This window comes from Penaeus chinensis, chromosome 8 (genome assembly GCF_019202785.1).
Source record: "Penaeus chinensis breed Huanghai No. 1 chromosome 8, ASM1920278v2, whole genome shotgun sequence".
Taxonomy (NCBI): Eukaryota; Metazoa; Arthropoda; class Malacostraca; order Decapoda; family Penaeidae; genus Penaeus; species Penaeus chinensis.
Genome location: NC_061826.1, coordinates 9,731,418 through 9,751,268, shown reverse-complemented (window position 1 = coordinate 9,751,268; position 19,851 = coordinate 9,731,418). Strand labels below are relative to the sequence as shown.

General features: G+C 39.7%; 1 protein-coding gene across 4 annotated transcripts; it reads left to right on the top strand.

Moving 5' to 3' along the window:
- Positions 1 to 7,526: 7,526 nt before the first annotated feature.
- Positions 7,527 to 18,295, top strand: LOC125028282. Of its 4 annotated transcripts, none has more exons than XR_007115104.1 (6): positions 7,527 to 7,615; positions 10,984 to 11,177; positions 14,221 to 14,383; positions 14,551 to 14,799; positions 17,022 to 17,227; positions 17,334 to 18,295. XR_007115104.1 is itself a non-coding variant. In XM_047617723.1 (5 exons), the coding sequence occupies exons 1-5, from the start codon at positions 7,561 to 7,563 to the stop codon at positions 17,126 to 17,128; spliced, it is 768 nt and encodes a 255-aa protein (XP_047473679.1). In that variant the 5' UTR covers positions 7,527 to 7,560; the 3' UTR covers positions 17,129 to 17,326. The 4 variants fall into 4 exon arrangements, 1 of the variants encoding a protein (XP_047473679.1); XR_007115105.1 differs by having other exon boundaries at positions 17,022 to 17,234; positions 17,411 to 18,295; XR_007115103.1 differs by having other exon boundaries at positions 17,022 to 17,262.
- The last annotated feature ends 1,556 nt before the right edge of the window (positions 18,296 to 19,851 follow it).

Below are 19,851 nucleotides of genomic sequence, written 5' to 3'. Positions count from 1 at the left end.
TATTCGTGTAGGTGCAGGCAAAGTCTATTTAAGTACTTGTATAGACCATGGGTACATGTGACTTTCCTGAGCCTACCGGAGTTCCTCGTGAACTCCCGTATTCGCTTGGGGGGTGGGCATTGAATTACCGTCCTTCGCCTAGGCAAGTTCGGCGGTAAGGAAGTGTCCCACACATAACTCGATCCCTCTGTGGTACTGGAGAACGCAACCAGGCTTCCACTGAGGGGGTAGAGGACGAAATACTGATCCACTCTCTTAGCTATTGCAGTTAGGTTGATAACAACAGTTAAGAGGTATTTTGTCCCTTCAGGACTACGACTTTGAGCAGAGGGGTCGGACCTGGTCCGATACCCAGAATGAATGACTCCCCGGCTACCCCTTCTCCTCCTCAAGGAGGGGGGGCGACTCATGACCACTCTCTGACAACGAACAATGGTACCCCCACTAATGACAAGACGAGACGACCAATTTTCAAAATCCCCACCCAGAATGCAAGGTTCGCGAATGTAAAATGCGTGAACGAAAATCAGTCGCTTATGAACGTAAACCCCTTTATCATCAAAAAGGTCCTTGATGGTCAAGTGGACGGCGATTTTGATTTTGTCAAAAAATTGCGAGATGGAAGCCTCCTTGTAAAAGTACAATACAACTCCCAGATTAAGGATTTACTTAAGCTGACGCAAATTCATGATCTTCGAGTTAAAGTAACTATTCCTATTGGCCCAAATACCTGTAAGGGAGTAATCTTTCACAGGGATTTGAGGACGATGGAAGAAAGTGAAATTCTTGAGAGCATGAAGGACCAAGACGTAGTGGACGTTCATTGTATGACCAAGAAGGACGGGAATGTACGAACGAAAACTGGACTGTGTTTTTTTACCTTTGCTTTGAATAAAATCCCAGAATATGTCAATGTCGGTTATGAACGTGTTCAAGTAAGACCTTATGTCCAAAAGCCAATGCATTGTAATAGATGCCAAAAATTCGGACACACCTCATTAAGATGTATTGACAAAGATTCATCAAAATTCGTTTGCCGGAAATGTGCTGAAGCCCATGACACCATCACATGTACTAGCAAAATTTCCAAATGTGCTAACTGTGAAGGTCCCCATCATTCAGGATCTGCCGAGTGCAGCATCCTGAAGAAGGAGACTGAAACATTGGCATATATGAGAAAGCATGAAGTTAGTTATACTGAAGCTAAGAGGAAAGTGGAAAGTTTGACACACAAACCCGATACTTCCTATGCTGCAGCAGTAACTAACAACACCTCTAGTGCAAGTGATGTCAGTCAGCAGCTTGCAGCCAAGGATAAGGAAATTGCTGAACTTAAACAAACCGTTAAAGAACTAAACATTAAAGTATATCAACTGATAAAATTAGTCGACCAAATGGCTGCATCAACCCAGCCAAAACATCATAAGGAGGAAGATACCGAATCGCAGTCCGGAGCGCACCTTCCCGTCCGGGCTACTCCTGTGAGGACTTCGTCTGGCTCGCGATCGGTTTCTCGAGAGAGGAGCAGGTCGCAGTCTGTCAGTCGTCTCCCTCGCCAGGAGGTGCAGGACATGGAGGCTTCTGTCTCCAAACCATCCCGTGAGAGGTCCCCGGGAAGCGAGGGAGAGGAGGCGCCTCCCTCCCATAAAAAGAAAATAAAAACTGGTGGACAAGGCACTTCCAAACCCCATAAAACGTAATCATCGCGTCAACCATTATACAATGGAACTGTCGAAGTATTAGATCTAAAGTAAACGACCTTAAATTATTAGCCTCGTCCTATGCTCCCGATATTATAGTTCTCCAAGAAACTCATTTGACAAACCTCGTCTCTGACGAGGTCGTATCGCTCAGGAACTACCATTTATGTCGGAAGGATCGTGAGGGTAGGGGTGGAGGCGGAGTCGCCATGTACATCCACCAAAGCCTCCCTTTTACAGAAGTGACTATTGATTCTACTTTGGAGTTTGTCGCATGCAAAGTAAAAATTAATGGCACGTATCTGGCTATATGTTCAGTTTACTGTCCGCCTGATAAAGTGATAATCTATGATGAGCTTTTTGCTCTTCAGGAACGTCTGCCACAAAATAAAGTAATTTTAGGTGATTTTAATGCTCATCATACGTTATGGGGTTCCCTACGGGTGGATGGTAGAGGTGAGCAAGTAGTTAAGTTGATTAACGAGTCTGATTTAGTCCTTCTGAATGATGGTAGTCCCACGCGGGTGGACGATAATACCGGGAATTTGAGCTTTATAGACATATCACTGGTCTCATCATCAGTAGCAGCCAAGTGCCTGTGGCACACCATTGACGACTCGTTGGGAAGCGATCATCTTCCTATCTTGATTAAATATTCATGCGACACAGTGAGAACGCCTTCAGCGCCTAAATTTAACGTAAAAAAAGCAGACTGGGTCGCCTTCACAAGGAGCGTCAAGCTCGAACTTGTTGGAGAAACCATTGATGATAAAGTAAACAATATTCAGAATTCGATTTTAGAAGCAGCTTTGCTATCCATTCCTAAAACTTCGACAGATAGCGTTAAGCATAGAGTTCCATGGTGGACACCAGATTGCCGCAGGGCGCTGTGCCGACGCAATAAGGCCTACAGGCTTTTCCAAAATAACATCACTAATGAGAACTTTTGCAACTACAAACAAGCAAGAGCTAGGGCTCGTAGAGTAATAAGACAAGCAAAAAGAGACTCCTGGCGGAGCTTTGTCTCTACAATAAACAGCAATACAAAAATATCAGAGGTTTGGTCCACTGTTAATAAATTCAATAAGAAAAAAACATCTTTTAAAATAAATAACATCATTGAAGAGGGAAATAACATCGATTCCCCTAGAGACATTGCTAATGCACTCGCCAGGCAGTTCTCTCATTCAAGCAGCTCAGCAAACTATCATCACGCATTCCTGCCCATCAAGGAAGCGGCTGAGCTGCAACCAATTCACTTTGCCACAGGAGATGAACTTGATTACAACCAAGATCTAACAATGAATGAGCTTGTCCGAGCCCTAGAAGCCTGTAGAGGAACATCCCCAGGCCCCGATGAGATTCGATATGAGATGATAAAGCATCTTAATCATGATGACATGATTAAGTTGCTAGAAGTGTACAATGAAATTTGGAAAAGCCACACTTTTCCAAACTCATGGCACTTTGCCCACATCATTCCCATATTGAAAGGAGGGGGTAATCCCAGATTTGCCATCTCCTACCGCCCAATTGCGTTGACAAGTTGCTTATGCAAGGTCATGGAACGAATTGTTAATAGTAGGCTATTGCATTTTTTAAATTCCAGTAATTTACTAGTTGACGAGCAGTGCGGTTTCCGAAAGGGACGCCAAACTCTCGATCAACTAGTAAAGCTGGATAGTCATATTCAAGAGGCAATTGCCAAAAAAGATTTTTTGATTTCAGTATTTTTAGATATAGAAAAAGCCTACGACATGACATGGCGATATGGCCTACTCAGAAAACTTTATGCTTTCGGATTACGTGGAAACTTGCCTTGTTTTATTCAAAACTTCATTTCTGACAGAACGTTTTCTGTCAAATTGTTTTCTGACAATGTCACTTTTTCGGACATTTTTGTCCAGGCAAACGGGGTCCCACAAGGAAGTGTCTTGTCACCAACTCTATTTCTATGTATGATCAATGACATCTTACCAGCTCCTCCTCGGAATCTTAAATACTCACTGTACGCTGATGATTGTGCATTATGGCATTCCAGCAATAATGCAGAATTCTCAGCAAATCGCATCCAATTGGCACTGGATATGATTCATAACTGGGGCCTCCAGTGGGGTTTTAAGTTTTCCATTAGAAAGAGTATTGGGGTAATTTTTTCACATAGGAGGAAGCCGAACATCAGGCTAACTCTAGACAACCACCCAATACCTATTCAAAATTCTGCAAGATTTCTTGGGCTACTTTTTGATAGTAGACTCAATTGGAAAGACCACATTGGTCAGTTAAAAAATAAATGTCAAAGAGCACTAAATTTATTTAAGTGCATTTCTGGTAATAAATGGGGAGCTGATAGACAGTCTTTGCTAATGGTATATAAAGCCCTGATTAGGTCTAAAGTAGATTATGGGTCAATCGTGTATGGCTCGGCATCGAAAACAAGTTTGAAAGGTTTGGATGCTGTTCAGAATGCTTGTTTGCGTGTGTGTCTTGGAGCCCTAAAATGTACTCGGATCGAGCGTCTTGAGGTGGAGTCAGGAGTACCTCCCCTCCGACTCAGACGCGGCCAGTTAGCACTGACCTATGCCGCAAAGGTGGCTCGAGACCCGAGCCACCCTAATGGCAATGGAGGCATTAGGCCCTTTGCCACGAGACTCCACGACCTCGTCGAGAAAGTCGGTATAGATCTCTCTACCATCGATACCCTGGTTCAGTCAAATATAGCGCCATGGGAAACCCCCAATTTTTCTATCATGGAAGCCTGGCTTCCATCAGCCAAGGCCATGGCGCCGGAGGGTGAGGTACGCCAGAGGTTCAGAGAGATCCTTATTAAACATCTATCTTTTTTTCATATATATACCGACGGCTCCAAGACAGATGAGTGTGTAGGTGCGGGTGTATGGTCTACTGAATGTGACCTAAAGTTTAGATTGCCGAATCATACATCGATTTTTCTTGCTGAACTATTTGCCATTGATAAAGCCATAGATTTTGCACTATCGACGACCCACGATAGAATAGTCATTTTTTCCGATTCATTAAGTTCACTTAAAGCTATTAAATCCTTAGAAACCACTAAAAATGAACTGCTGGGTAATATCATTCGTAAGTTACACGGTGCCAACAAATCAATCAAACTGATATGGGTACCAGGTCACTCTGGTATCCATGGTAATGAACAGGCTGACAAACTAGCCGGGTCAACTGGCGATCTGGACACTACCATAGTTCGTACAGATCTCAGGTGTTTTGTGTCTCTTATAAAAGCAAAAATACATCTCCTGTGGCAAAGTGAATGGACCAACCTCCAACTCACAAACAAAACGAAGCCAACCATAGACCTGTTGGACACATCCCACAGGAAAGACAGAAGGGAGGAGGTGGTTTTGGCCCGCCTAAGGGTCAATGCCACCAGAATAACCCACCTCACTCCCTACATAGAAAGAACCTTTCCTCCACAGTGCCCTCAATGCACCACCACCCTAACACTAAACCACATACTGACAATATGCCCAATATACCAAATCCATAGACAGCCACTCAGAAACTATTTAAGAATAAAAAACAAAGATTTTACTACATCAAATCTTCTATCAGATGACGAAAAGATCATCAGTAAAGTAATCACTTTTTTAAGGGAGACAAAACTTTATGACCTTATATAGATTGATAGAATAAATAGGATCCATTGGCTTAATAACCTTGGCCACATGCCGCTGGTTGATAGCCAAGAAATCCAACAAACAAACAACAAACATGGGTACTGGAATGTCGTGGAAGGATGCAAGGTCGAGAGGAGTACTTCTAGACCTTCTGAAGTCGGTGGCCTTGCAATATGACGGTCGCAAGAAAAAAAAAAAAACAAGTTTTACATTGCGACTCTTAACCGAAACCACGCGTGATAGAGTAGTGGGTAGAGTTGGGCTATTTTATGACTCGACCTTCGCTGTCTAGGCAAACTATTGTGTGAACTTCAGCCGGCATCGGCTCTTGCTACCCATCGCGCACCCAAGATGCAGGACCCATTTACGAAGTGCGTATTTATCTCTGTGTGCTCTGATCTTTCTACTCTTAATGTCAATAAGAAGTCAAAGTCGTAGGACTCATCGCTGTTTCCATCAAACTAGTAGGAGTCTCTGTCATATCAAGAGAACCTTTGAAACCCATGTACGTACACACACACACACACACACACACACACACACACACACACACACACACACACACACACACACACACCAGAGAGAAGAGAGAGAGAGATTAGGGACAGAAAGAATAAAAGGAAGATATATATATATATATATATATATATAGAGAGAGAGAGAGAGAGAGAGAAAGAAAAAAAAAAGAAGAAGAAGAAGAGAGGAGACACAGACAGAGAGGCATATGTTATCTGCCAGGAAGTGGCAATCTCATTTTGCCATGTTTAGAGCACTGATTGCTGAAATGCTCCCCGAACTTATGTTTGTAGAAACACTAGAGGATTAAAACCACAAAATAAGTTTTGTTGTAGTGAGGCCGTCGGCATAGAAGTTGTTTATGTTAGGAAAATAGTACTGTACCAATGAACGATCGTGTTGGCTACTTTAACTCGAGATAATTACCAAAATACCAAACCCTCTTTTAAAACTAACCCTATCATACAACCGAACAACCAGCCCTCTGCAATGACCCTGCAACCTTAGGTCTACCCTCCCTTAAGGCAGTTCAGCTTGGAACATCAATTGAGTGAATTGCGAATCATTGTTGACTCTAGGACCTCGTTAGATGAAAACGGTGTAATGAGTCCAAGGCGGCGGACCAAGGAACTCTAGCCAACTTGTAAGTGTATTTACCACATCAGACTAAGTTCTCTTTGTACCTAGTGATTACTATCATCCCATTTTGTCATTCCTATATAAAAGGACGTTTAATATCATCCCATTTTGTCATTCCTACATAATAGGACGCCGAGCAGAGAAGAGAGCTGTGACACAGAGACGAGTTGGGAGAAAACAAAGTGGTAGACGAAACAAAAAGTAACTACACATACATCACTAAATATACAATATCAATAATTCATGGATGGTAATAATATATGACTGAACATATCTTTATTGATTACACACATATATATATATAGATAAAAAATAAGTGATATTCATTAGAAGGCTTTTCAGATCTGATAAATATTGAGGTAGAACAGTGTCATAATGAAGCTCCAGTGGTTAAAAACAATACTGAATCCACAAAGATTGAGGTAGAACGGTGTCATAATGAAGCTCCAGTTCCAGTAGTTAAAAACAATACTGAATCCACAAAGGGTGAGAGAGGGAGAGGGAGAGGGAAGAAGGGAGGGAGGGAGGGAGGGAGGGAGGGAGGGAGGGAGGGAGGGAGGGAGAGGGAGAGAGAGAGAGAGAGAGAGAGAGAGAGAGAGAGAGAGAGAGAGAGAGAGAGAGAGAGAGAGAGAGAGAGAGAGAGAGAGAGAGAGAAAGAAAGAAAGAGAGAGAGAGAGAGAGAGAAAGAGAGAGAGAGAGAAAGAAAGAGAGAGAACTATTTTACAGAAAAGTACCGAAGATGCATGACCGTGTCTCTTAGGCTGTGAACTACACACACACACACACACACACACACACACACACACACACACACACACACACACACACACACACACACACACACACACACACACATTCACTCACCCCCCCCCCCCCACACACACACACACTTAAAGTCACATACAGACAAACAGTATACCCTTGCGTAATAACGGAAACGCCATGATAAGATTTATGTCAAATGTCAGAATCACACAAGTGTACAAACTGTATTATTATAATGACTCAAACAACAGAGGGATGCTAGTTATCTTTACGGAGCGAAGATGAATACTCATATTTTGGTTCTGCTCACGGCAAAGTTGGTTACTTCGACCAGCAGTGAGTATCATTAACAGTTTACTTAATAATTGATACGGCATTAATTCATATTTCCATTTGGCTTGGGAATAATTTTGTAATACGTTATTATGAAGTGACATAGAAAATCGCCATGAAATAATTTGAAATTCACAATGACCATAGGTATTTGATTATCAAATATACTACTGTGTATAAGATTTCGAAGATTTATCCTGTGTCGTTTTCCTTGCAATCTAAGAATAAAAATATCGTTGTTATAAGACAGTAGCAACCATCATGGGTGACGTTAAAAGAATTTCATCATAACGACTGCTTTATCTGCAATTTCTTGCAGTTTTTTAAATATTTTTGCAGCTGATTTGTAAGTGACCCATGGCCGAATAGGTAAAATAACAAAATACTTATAATTTATTTTGTAACTCTTCCTTTTGCCCATTTAAGGAGTATTTAATAGGCATTCTGTAATGAAACGTGTGAGAATGGGATAAGAGTATGTAGAAAGGTATAATTTTTATTTTCAAGATCCAAAAAGTTAATAAAACGTAATGCAATTTGACAAAACAGGCAGCAGTAATAAATGGGTGATAAATAATTGCTTGAATTTCTTAATATCGCTTGTCGTTAAACTCGTAAGACACAGTTTATTATTATTAATAAAATAAAAAAACACGAGAATAATAAATATATTACTTGTTTTTTAAAATTTATTCAAAAGGCAGATAGATGAAAAACACAATACATTCGAATTTGTATACCTTGTGATAGATAGCAAGATAGGCAGCTCTACAAATATTAAAATATTACCTTGTTTCTGTTTTATTAGTCATTATTATCATCATTACTATTACTGTTTTCATGTAAAATTGTGAAAAAATAAGGATAACTATGAACATTTTTTTTCTAGAACCAGTTTTCATCTTCAAACCCATCAGGTATCGAGAGATTCTTAGAGATATCTACTAAAGAACTATATGTAAAAAAAAAAAAATAATAATAATAATAATAAGGATAAAGATCATACCCGCAATCGGTATGTTACACAAGCAATAACGGCATGGGAGTGATTGCCCTCTACAAATGGACGTTATGGCACCATGGCACGTAGGCTTGCCAGCAAAAGGAAGAGTTACAAAATGAAAGATAAGTATTTAGTTATATTAACCATTCGGCAATGAATTGACAGATTTGGCACGCTTGTGTGGGCGGAGCTTAAGCTTTACGTCTGTGTAGGCGGAGCTTTAAATCACTTTAAATCAGCAGCAAAATTTTTTTCAAAGAACTGCAAGAATTTGCAGATGTTACAGTCGTTATGATAAGGCTACTGCTTAATATATAACAACGATATTTTTATTCTTAGATTGCAAGGAAAATGACACAGGATAAATGTTTGAAAAATGCTCGATCTTCAAAAAGTTTTTTCTTCGAAACTTATACACTGTAGTATATTCGATTATCAAATACCTATGGTTGTTGTTATTTTCAAGTTATTTCATGGCATGTCGAGCCATGAAATAACTAAACTAAATAAAATATTAAAAGTATTAGAGATTGCAAAACCTTTAATTTTCCCTCCTCAATTCCCTTGAATTGTTAAACAACTTCCTCATTACAATGGGATTGTTTTAGGATTTGACTCGAATTTTTTTTTACGCCTGACAGTCTCAATGCTACACCCCCCCCTCCCCCAATGACTTGAAATAATTGCAAGTATTTGACGCTGCCGATAAAGCCTCTTGTTGACTTTGTTCCGAGCACTCCGTAGGAAGAGGCTTCGAAATTGTTATTGTTTTTTTTTTTTTGTTTTTTCTTATTGATATTCGCTCTCACTGTGATCTTTGAAAAGGGAGGTTTAATGACAAGTTAGCTTACATAATCTGTATCATATATAAGTCATTCTAAGCCTACAAATATCTCTCTAAAATAAAGGGTCGATTTGTACGCTGAATATATATTTTTGAACCTTTACCACTGAGGGTTAAACGGAGGAGACACTCGTTGCACACTCCTCCCTCCCCACAACTCTTGCAACCTACCACAGTTATTTCCAACAGAAAATAATGCTTGTCAAGGCTGTTTAATGTTGAGACTTTAGTGATATCAGTAACTTGATTCAATGGGTAGGTTAAGCTGGTTTCCCCTCTGTTAGAACTCCCTTGTTTTAGAAGGAAAATGACTGAGAATTGTGTATGAAATACTACTTTTTTTACCACAAAGCTGGGGAGTGGAGCTTCTTTATTTTGGGGATCGTTTTAGGACTGATTCAGACTACTCCCCGTCACATCGCGTCATTTTTTTTTTTCCAAGTTTACAAAATGGGCTTGCAGTTCTATAGATATTGGTTTACACTACACTGTTTCCTCACGTCACGGCACTATTACGCCACATCACGGATTCTTCCCAAGAGTGTTTTGACGTGACTGCGCCGATAATCACCTTGGGACGGATTTACATTGCACTGTCACATCACACCACGCCATGTCAAAATTTCCTCCAGACAAACAAATAGGCAAATTCACACATCATCGTCATGTCACATCACGTCCCACCACGGACTCTTTCCGAAAATATTTTGACATGACGTGACGGTGATGTTACTCTAAATATACAACCAACCTTTCTTGTGATGGAATTACCTTGTTCTTGATAAGATCTTTCTCTGTCCTTTTTAACCAGTAGTGAAATTTGAATCTTAGTATTAGGAAATACTGAAGGAAAATTTAAGAGCAATATGTATCAACATACTTTTTTTTTTTTAAAGTTGATATGCTCCTCTTCATCTATCAACCGTGCAATTATTGCCAGTTTCTTCAGGCCAAACGTATGAGGGTCATGGTTGCTTTTGGGATCAGCGGGAACTGGACAAAGCTGTAGACGGAACAGTGACGTGACGTGACGTGACGGTGTAGTGTGACTCAGCGCGATATGCCGCGGGACGGAATGGTGACATGATGTGCTGAATGGTGCGAATATATAGCGCGGGTGACGTGATGTGATGTTACGAATGGTGTCAGTACATTATTTTTCGAAATTTCATGATTGTAAACTTGACAGTGGTTCCTGATTAAGTAAGCTAATAATTAGTAAACATTAGTAAAGACTGTAAATCGTTACCGATAATAATTGTACATCGTATTATTACTGGTACTATTTGCCAAGGGTATATTTGATGCATTCCTAATCATAATAGTTCTCCTATATTATTAGTTTTCTTATCACTGGCATTATCATGGTTAGTATTATGATTAATATGATATTTTTTACTATCATTTCTACCATCTTCATTGCCAGTATTATAAGAAGTAATGATAATAGTATGGTCAATTATGTTACCATAGATATCGTTATTTTACTGATGGCATCTCTTTTTCTTCTTTCCTTTAAACAAGCATGCAATGAATGGGCATCGACCACTCACAACCGCTCGGTTGAAGTGAACTCTACGTGGGAAAACATCTACATTTTTTTTATCAGCGAAAAACAGAACACTCGCTTCCAAATCACATTTTCCAAGCCTATGGAAAGTTTTGATTTAAGCCTACATGAAGCATATGTATACTACATAGGGAGAGTGTACCATCAGGTATGTGATATATAATTCTCTCTCTCTCTCTCTCTCTCTCTCTCTCTCTCTCTCTCTCTCTCTCTCTCTCTCTCTCTCTCTCTCTCTCTCTCTCTCTCTCTCTCTCTCTCCTTACTTTGTGACAAAGGAACTGAAACAGTTGAAGGTGAAGGTGAGTGTCCTCTCAGTCGGGGAGATTAGCACGATTAGCAAGAATGGTTTCACCTATTACTTGTCAAGCTGCAGCGATGAAGCCAGGACTTCGGTAGTAAAGGTTGCTCTAGGTCGATGAGCGCATAATGCTCTGAGACTGTAGACAGTTAGCGTGCATGTACCGACATGTGTAAACTTTATGTGAAAGAAATTTTCTACGTCAAATTTGCCTCTGTGGCTGAGCTGGTTAGGTGGTTAGGGGTTAGGCAGTTTCCTTTCGTAAGACTGCTAAGGAGACCGATGGCATCTTTGCACTCATATAAGGAATTTCCATAATTGCTGGTTTACTGGAGTGCGGAGTTCGGTGCTACTGTTCACAGATTGAAGATGGCTACTCTGTATAGAAAAAAACAACAACAATCCATCCAGTGACTGCCATTGGATAGTTCAGGTGCACAGACTGGAAGCAGAATGTCCCTTGGGGTTAGTGAGGAAGTTAATAAGGCGATATCTAGGTTAAAGAATGGCAAAGCGGCAGGTATTATTGGCATCACTGCTGAACCTGATGGTAAATCCGTGGCCTGGGGCCTGCATACTGGCAGTCTGATACCATCCCCCTGGAGCTGTGGAAGGGTGTGGTCAAAACCCTCTGGAAGGGGAGAAGACGAACACCAATGTGACTACAGCAATTACAGAGACATTAAACTACTCAGCAAACCATACAAGGTGCTTACTCATCTGAGATACGAACCCGATTGCTGAGACATCAGAAACCAGAATACATTCCTTGTAATCCATACGAGAAACTGTTGACATTGACCTCAATAAGGCATTCAACTTCATCCATCATGAATAATTCAGAAATCATGAGACTGAAAGGAATTCCGACAAATATGATTAGATTATTAGCAAGCCTTACACTGGTACTTTGCTGTAAAATATGATAAGGTATGTTTTTTTTTCATCTGTGAATTATTGACTGTTCTTCACCATTTGCATAAACTAGTTTATGAGTAGAGTTATTATCCAAAATTAGTGTGGAGCAACGCTTGGTCACCGACTTTATCTTTGTAGACGATGTTGCCATTTATCTATAGTCTCTAGAAACCTTAGTGGCTCCTTTTGAAGCATTTGGCAGTGAGCTGAACCCCTTCGCTTATGAGGTCTGCCAGAACCTGCTAAGTTGGTACATACTTGTGGTAAAGTCATAAAAAAGAGAACTTAGCATATGAGGCTTGTGTAGCTGATTACTAGGATATCAGACCAAGCAGTCAACGGTGGATCGGCCTACTGGTAGGAGCTATGAACTGCTCTCGGACTATAGAGTCAAACTAGTAAAAGTTCCATGGGCCAACGGTGAAAGAAGCGCGTCCGGGCTTCGGCACAGATTTTGTTCTTTTCTTATTAAGTATGTACTGGGTAGGACTATTTTAGAATTTATATATCAGTGGAGGCATTCCTGAACTCGGTAGGTCTTCTTTGTGAAATGAGAAACGACTTGCCAAATGCGATAAGAAATAAATAAACGATTGAAGAAAAGGAGATAAGAATTGATTGAAAAATGAGATTAAGCTTAATTGTTAAAATGTGGAAATAACAGTCAAGGCAAATTGAGGAGCCATTGTTCATTATAGAAGCGGACAAATGCATTTGCATATCACCCCATACTTAAGCACAGCTTTATGGTGTCATATGGGGAAAATCGATCGATGGATTCGGTATGATGTGTCAAAATTAAGAAAAATAAGTAATAATAAAGAATAAGAAAATAAAAATGAAAATGAAAATGAAAACAAAACAACGAAAATAACTTTTCCAACACAATATTAATTTCAACAGCTCCTCAACAGTCCTCTTCATATTGCAACTTCATTCACCATTCTGGGTTTAACCTTTCACATTCAATATAAATTCTTAGCATACTGTGTATACTCGAACTCGTCTTTTGTTAAGGCTGGAGATCAGGATTGAGTCAAGATCTTTCTTTTGCTCGAGACGAAGAAATGAAGGTTGTTGTTTTTTGGGTTGTGATGCTTGCTTTGAATCCCGTTCCTATCCCTATTTATTGCAATTTATTTTGATCTGACTTTCTCTTGTTCTAATCTCCCCGTTTGCTTTACCTTTACCCAGTGACATGACGACTTGGAACTGTCTTTACCCAACAATTCACCAACCATGTCATTACCTCTTTCATTGCATGTTCCTAACATTCTAAATTCTCTCCGACCATCCCGTTGGTTTCAGTTTCAGGCACGTGGTACTCGCTGTTATCACTCCCTTTCCACGATAATTTATACAAGCAGAGTAAAGACGTGTAGGCAGTGATGTTAACCAAATTGTGGTGTGAGATGACAAACCAATGTTGCTGCTGACGAAGGAGAACCTGTCAGCACAGAAAAGAAATGTCAGTTGCTGACTAATGGTCAAATCCGAGCTTTATCCTTTTCCTCAAATAAGGTTAGCCGAGGATCAACTCTGTAGCCACCATCTAAGGGGTCGTGCATAAAACATCCAACAGAGGGTGTCTCTTCTTTTACTTAGATAAGAATCACTTAACAATTCGGTTTGTAGTGATTCAAGAACTGCACATGTCTGATACGCCTTTATAATTTTTGATAATCCCACATAAAAGTGTTGCAGAAATCTTTACCCTTCATTCCCAATCTGGAATTACAGTACACACACACAATATTGCTATATTATTATTAGCGTTTCCAATCACTTGTACGCAAAAACAAAAAAGCAAAAGCCACGTATAATATCTTCTCTTTCTCTCATTTAACTTTATTACTATTTCAACACACATTTTAGGATTTCGTGTTTGACCTTTGCTTCACTGCATGATTTCCTAGATGCGTACACTAATATATAGCATTCGTATGAGTAAGCCTAATACTCCCGTCTCTTTCAGGGTACTGTCACTGGTGACTGTGAATCGTACAGTCCCGTATGTAAAACTTATTTTCATTTTGGGGACGCAGACCATTTGATAGGTAGATCGGGTTCAAGCAGTTTCCTTATTTCAAGCCAGTCATTGGTCTATTACCTGACATGTAGATCACTTGGGTATTTTCGTAAGTATGATTCTGACTTGCTTTACAATAATATAATCATACCTAGAAGTGAAAAGAAATCTTTATCTTATTATATACATTTGATTGTAAATAGAAGGGTGCATAATAGCATCACCTTCGACGAAAAATTCAGTTGTGAAATTCACCAAGCTACATGAAATTTGCAGCCGAGGCGCCAGTGCTGAGACAGAACTTCAGTCTTCCAGACGTGAAACCTACAGAGCCACAGCGGAACCTCAGCCTACCAGGCGTGAAACCTACAGAGCCAGAACAAAACCTTCCAGGCGTGGGTCCTAATCAACCCAAAGACCAAAACCGGTGTACCGCCCTGACCATCGGGCTCGGGGTCGTAGGGACGGCGCTACTGCTCGTATTGGCTTTCGTCTGCGTCGCCGGTTGGAGGACAAGGCGGGCAGGTGAGGCTTGGATGAGATTTGTGTGTGTGTGTGTGTGTGTGTGTGTGTGTGTGTGTGTGTGTGTGTGTGTGTGTGTGTGTGTGTGTGTGTGTGTGCACTGCGTGCCTGTGTATGGCCAAATTACGATTTAAAGAGCGATTGTTCCTTTATTCCTCCTTTGATCTTAAATACTGCAGTCCGTGGTGGTATACAAAAGGGAGCCTCTCTAAGATCAGCACATCACATATACTATACTAATACACAACGAACTTTCCCTTGTTTTATCCACCATGCATAAACTATTGATCTAAAGAGAAAATGGCAACAGCTGTACCTTGTCGGGAACTAATCTCTGTAGCAACGACAAGTTACAACGCCTTATAAGAGTTAATCATGACGGTTCACCCAAAGAAAGATAAATTTCCGACAACAAAAATACAACACTTTCTTCACAAAGTATATATCCTTCTCAATAACCTCAGTAATCAAGGGTAACACCTGCCGTTCGCTCACTCCTGAAGAAACGGTACAGCACATAGAGAACTACTTGCTGCAATTGTTTAAGCATCACGCGGAAGGTCGAAAGTACTGCAGCCTTATTCATCATAATATCTCTTGTATTCGCAGCGGTTTCAGCGGTTTTTCTTGTATCCGCAGCGGTTTGTTACTAATTACATCTTTAAAGTGTACTTCTTCCTTGAAGCATATGCAAGTCACATTTCCTACCAACGTCATCTAAGTCACACTTTCTAATAATCTAACAACGCCTTAAGTATATCCAAAGCATACTTACTAATAATCTAGCAACGTCTTAAGTATATCCAAAACATACTTACTAATAATCTAACAACGCCTTAAGTATATCCAAAACATACTTACTAATAATCTAACAACGCCCTAAGTATATCCAAAACATACTTACTAATAATCTAGCAACGTCTTAAGTATATCCAAAACATACTTACTAATAATCTAACAACGCCTTAAGTATATCCAAAACATACTTACTAATAATCTAACAACGCCCTAAGTATATCCAAAACATACTTACTAATAATCTAACAACGCCTGAAGTATATCCAAAACATACTTACTAATAAGCTAACAACGCCCTAAGTATATCCAAAACATACTTACAAATAATCTAACAACGCCTTAAGTATATCCAAAGCATACTTACTAATAATCTAACAACGCCTGAAGTATATCCAAAACATACTTACTAATAATCTAACAACGCCCTAAGTATATCCAAAACATACTTACTAATAATCTAACAACGCCTTAAGTATATCCAAAACATACTTACTAATAATCTAACAACGCCTGAAGTATATCCAAAACATACTTACTAATAATCTAACAACGCCTTAAGTATATCCAAAACATACTTACTAATAATCTAACAACGCCCTAAGTATATCCAAAACATACTTACTAATAATCTAACAACGCCTGAAGTATATCCAAAACATACTTACTAATAATCTAACAACGCCTTAAGTATATCCAAAACATACTTACTAATAATCTAACAACGCCCTAAGTACATCCAAAACATACTTACTAATAATCTAACAACGCCCTAAGTATATCCAAAACATACTTACTAATAATCTAACAACGCCCTAAGTATATCCAAAACATACTTACTAATAATCTAACAACGCCTTAAGTATATCCAAAACATACTTACTAATAATCTAACAACGCCCTAAGTATATCCAAAACATACTTACTAATAATCTAACAACGCCTGAAGTATATCCAAAACATACTTACTAATAATCTAACAACGCCCTAAGTATATCCAAAACATACTTACTAATAATCTAACAACGCCTTAAGTATATCCAAAACATACTTACTAATAATCTAACAACGCCTGAAGTATTTCCAAAACATACTTACTAATAATCTAACAACGCCTTAAGTATATCCAAAACATACTTACTAATAATCTAACAACGCCCTAAGTATATCCAAAACATACTTACTAATAATCTAACAACGCCCTAAGTATATCCAAAACATACTTACTAATAATCTAACAACGCCTTAAGTATATCCAAAACATACTTACTAATAATCTAACAACGCCTTAAGTATATCCAAAACATACTTACTAATAATCTAACAACGCCTTAAGTATATCCAAAACATACTTACTAATAATCTAACAACGCCCTAAGTATATCTAAGTCACACTTCACATTAACGCCGGACTTCTTCCTCACTTACAGCGGCGTCAGCGAAAGACGAAGCAGCATCTGGCAACAGCACAGTTTCCTGCCACGACAGCGAGAACAGCACCTACGGGACAATGGAAATGACTCCTACCAACACCTGAAAACGTGACCTGGTGACCTACAATTACAGATCTGGTTTCAATCCAGCAGCGAAGAGGTGACATAACTCGGTGACAGAGCGCTGGCATTGCAAACGCACGGTTTCAGGTTCGCATGCTGGGGTCAAGGTCGCATGGTTTCAGGTTCGCATACTGGGGTCAAGGTCGCATGGTTTCAGGTTCGTATGCTGGAGTTAACAATCGCAAGGTTTCAGGTTCGCATGCTGGGGTCAAGGTCGCATGGTTTCAGGTTCGTATGCTGGAGTCAAAGTCGCATGGTTTCAGGTTCGCATGCTGGGGTCAAGGTCGCATGGTTTCAGGTTCGCATGCTGGAGTCAAAGTCGCATGGTTTCAGGTTCTTATGCTGGGGTCAAGGTCGCATGGTTTCAGGTTCGCATGCTGGGGTCAAGGTCGCATGGTTTCAGGTTTGCATACTGGGGTCAAGGTCGCATGGTTTCAGGTTCGTATGCTGGAGTCAAAGTCGCATGGTTTCAGGTTCGTATGCTGGGGTCAAGGTCGCATGGTTTCAGGTTCGCATGCTGGAGTCAAAGTCGCATGGTTTCAGGTTCGCATGCTGGGGTCAAGGTCGCATGGTTTCAGGTTCGCATGCTGGAGTCAAAGTCGCATGGTTTCAGGTTCTTATGCTGGGGTCAAGGTCGCATGGTTTCAGGTTCGCATGCTGGGGTCAAGGTCGCATGGTTTCAGGTTCGCATACTGGGGTCAAGGTCGCATGGTTTCAGGTTCGCATGCTGGGGTCAAAGTAAGAGCTGGAAGGTAATGACCACCCTACCGTATCATCCAGCTGCATAGTATTCCTTTTTCTCTACGGACATGGGCCCCTACACCCACTCGGTTATGGGACCGACTTTGACCTTGAGCTAAATAACAATTAAGTTTATTACAATTGTTAGAATTGTTATTCTGGGTGTGTGACAGGCTGTTTGTTTAATTTTGTTTATAAATTACCCCATGCGTGTTATGCTTTAAAATATTTCACTCTGTTTGATTTTTTAAAGGTTACTGTAATTTTAGACTTTGTTAATGTATAATGGGAGAAAGGGAAGTAGAAAGAGAAGGAGATAGAGGGACAAGGAAAAATATATATTTCTATCATTTAATCTATCTCTCTATCTATCTATCTACCTATCTATCAGTTTATTTCTCTCTCCCTCTCTCTCTCTCTCTCTCTCTCTCTCTCTCTCTTTCTCTTCTCTCTCTCTCTCTCTCTCTCTCTCTCTCTCTCTCTCTCTCTCTATCTCTCTCTCTCTCTCTCTCTCTCTCTCTCTCTCTCTCTCTCTCTATATATATATATATATATATATATTTACATATTTATGTGTGTGTGTGTATGCGAAAAATAGAGTGTGAACCGATTCATATTGAATTAGATTACCTTGATAAGAAATTGTATCAGATTAGGAATGTTTATGTATTTTCTTGCCCAAAGCTGCCCATAACTGCTGACCTAGAAAACTGTGTGTATTTAACCTATTTAGATTATAACGAGGATAATATAAATTATTATTATAATAACTTAATTGAGTTATTATAGTAACAATCACCAACTTTTTTGGTATGATTCATGTTAAAATCACCATTAGTATTATCGCTTTCATCATCAACGTTGACACCATTAGCTTATCAAATTAACATTATACTAGTATTATTATCGCTATCATCAGCGCCCTTTTGAATACTGCTTAAATACTCTCTCTCTCTCTCTCTCTCTCTCTCTCTCTCTCTCTCTCTCTCTCTCTCTCTCTCTCTCTCTCTCTCTCTCTCTCTATCCCTCTCTCTCTCTCTATCCCTCTCTCCCTCTCTCTTTATATATATATATATATATATATATATATATATATATATATATATATCTCTCTCTCCTCACTCTCTCTCTCTCTCTCTCTCTCTCTCTCTCTCTCTCTCTCTCTCTCTCTCTCTCTCTCTCTCTCTCTCTCTCTCTCTCTCTCTCTCCCTCTCTCCCCTCTCTCCCTCTCTCCCTCTCTCCCTCTCCCTCCCCCCCCCCCCCTCTCTCTCTCTCTCTCTCTCTCTCTCTCTCTCTCTCTCTCTCTCTCTCTCTCTCCCTCTCTCTCTCTCTCTCTCTCTCTCTCTCTCTCTCCCCTTCTCTCTCTCTCTCTCTCTCTCTATCTTTGTGTCATGGGGCCCTGAATAGTGTATCGTGTTATATTTGCGTCGTATTGTACTTGTTCCCGCTGAATAAACGTAAGAGCAGAATCATTCTTTCTGTAGGACCACGATATCATTATTAAAAGTTCACTTGGAACCCTTTCTTCAGCAGAGATTCCCTACATTCATTATAATCGTCATTATTATTATCATTATTAATTTCATTACTCTGAGTTGCCTTCATTCCCGGAGGTCAAATCAGAAGCGTATACATATGTATATATATTTATATATATGTATATATATGTATATATACATAGTTATGTGTATATATATATCCCTGGGATATACATAGTTATGTGTATATATATACATATATATTTTTATAAATATGTATATATATGTATGCACATGTATATATATATATATATATATATATATATATATATATATATACATATATATATATTATTATTATTTTTTTTTGTGTGTGTGTATGTGTGTATGCGTGTGTGTGTGTTTGTGTGTGTGTGTGTGTGTGTGTGTGTGTGTGTGTGTGTGTGTGTGCGTGCGTGTGTGTGTGTGTGTGTGCGTGTGTGTGT

Coding starts and splice junctions, on each gene's coding strand:
- LOC125028282 (XM_047617723.1), top strand. CDS start 7,561: ATGAATACTCATATTTTGGTTCTGCTCACGGCAAAGTTGGTTACTTCG. Junction 14,384..14,550: donor TAGATCACTTGGGTATTTTC/GTAAGTATGATT, acceptor TGAAATTTGCAG/CCGAGGCGCCAGTGCTGAGA. Junction 14,800..17,021: donor TTGGAGGACAAGGCGGGCAG/GTGAGGCTTGGA, acceptor CCTCACTTACAG/CGGCGTCAGCGAAAGACGAA.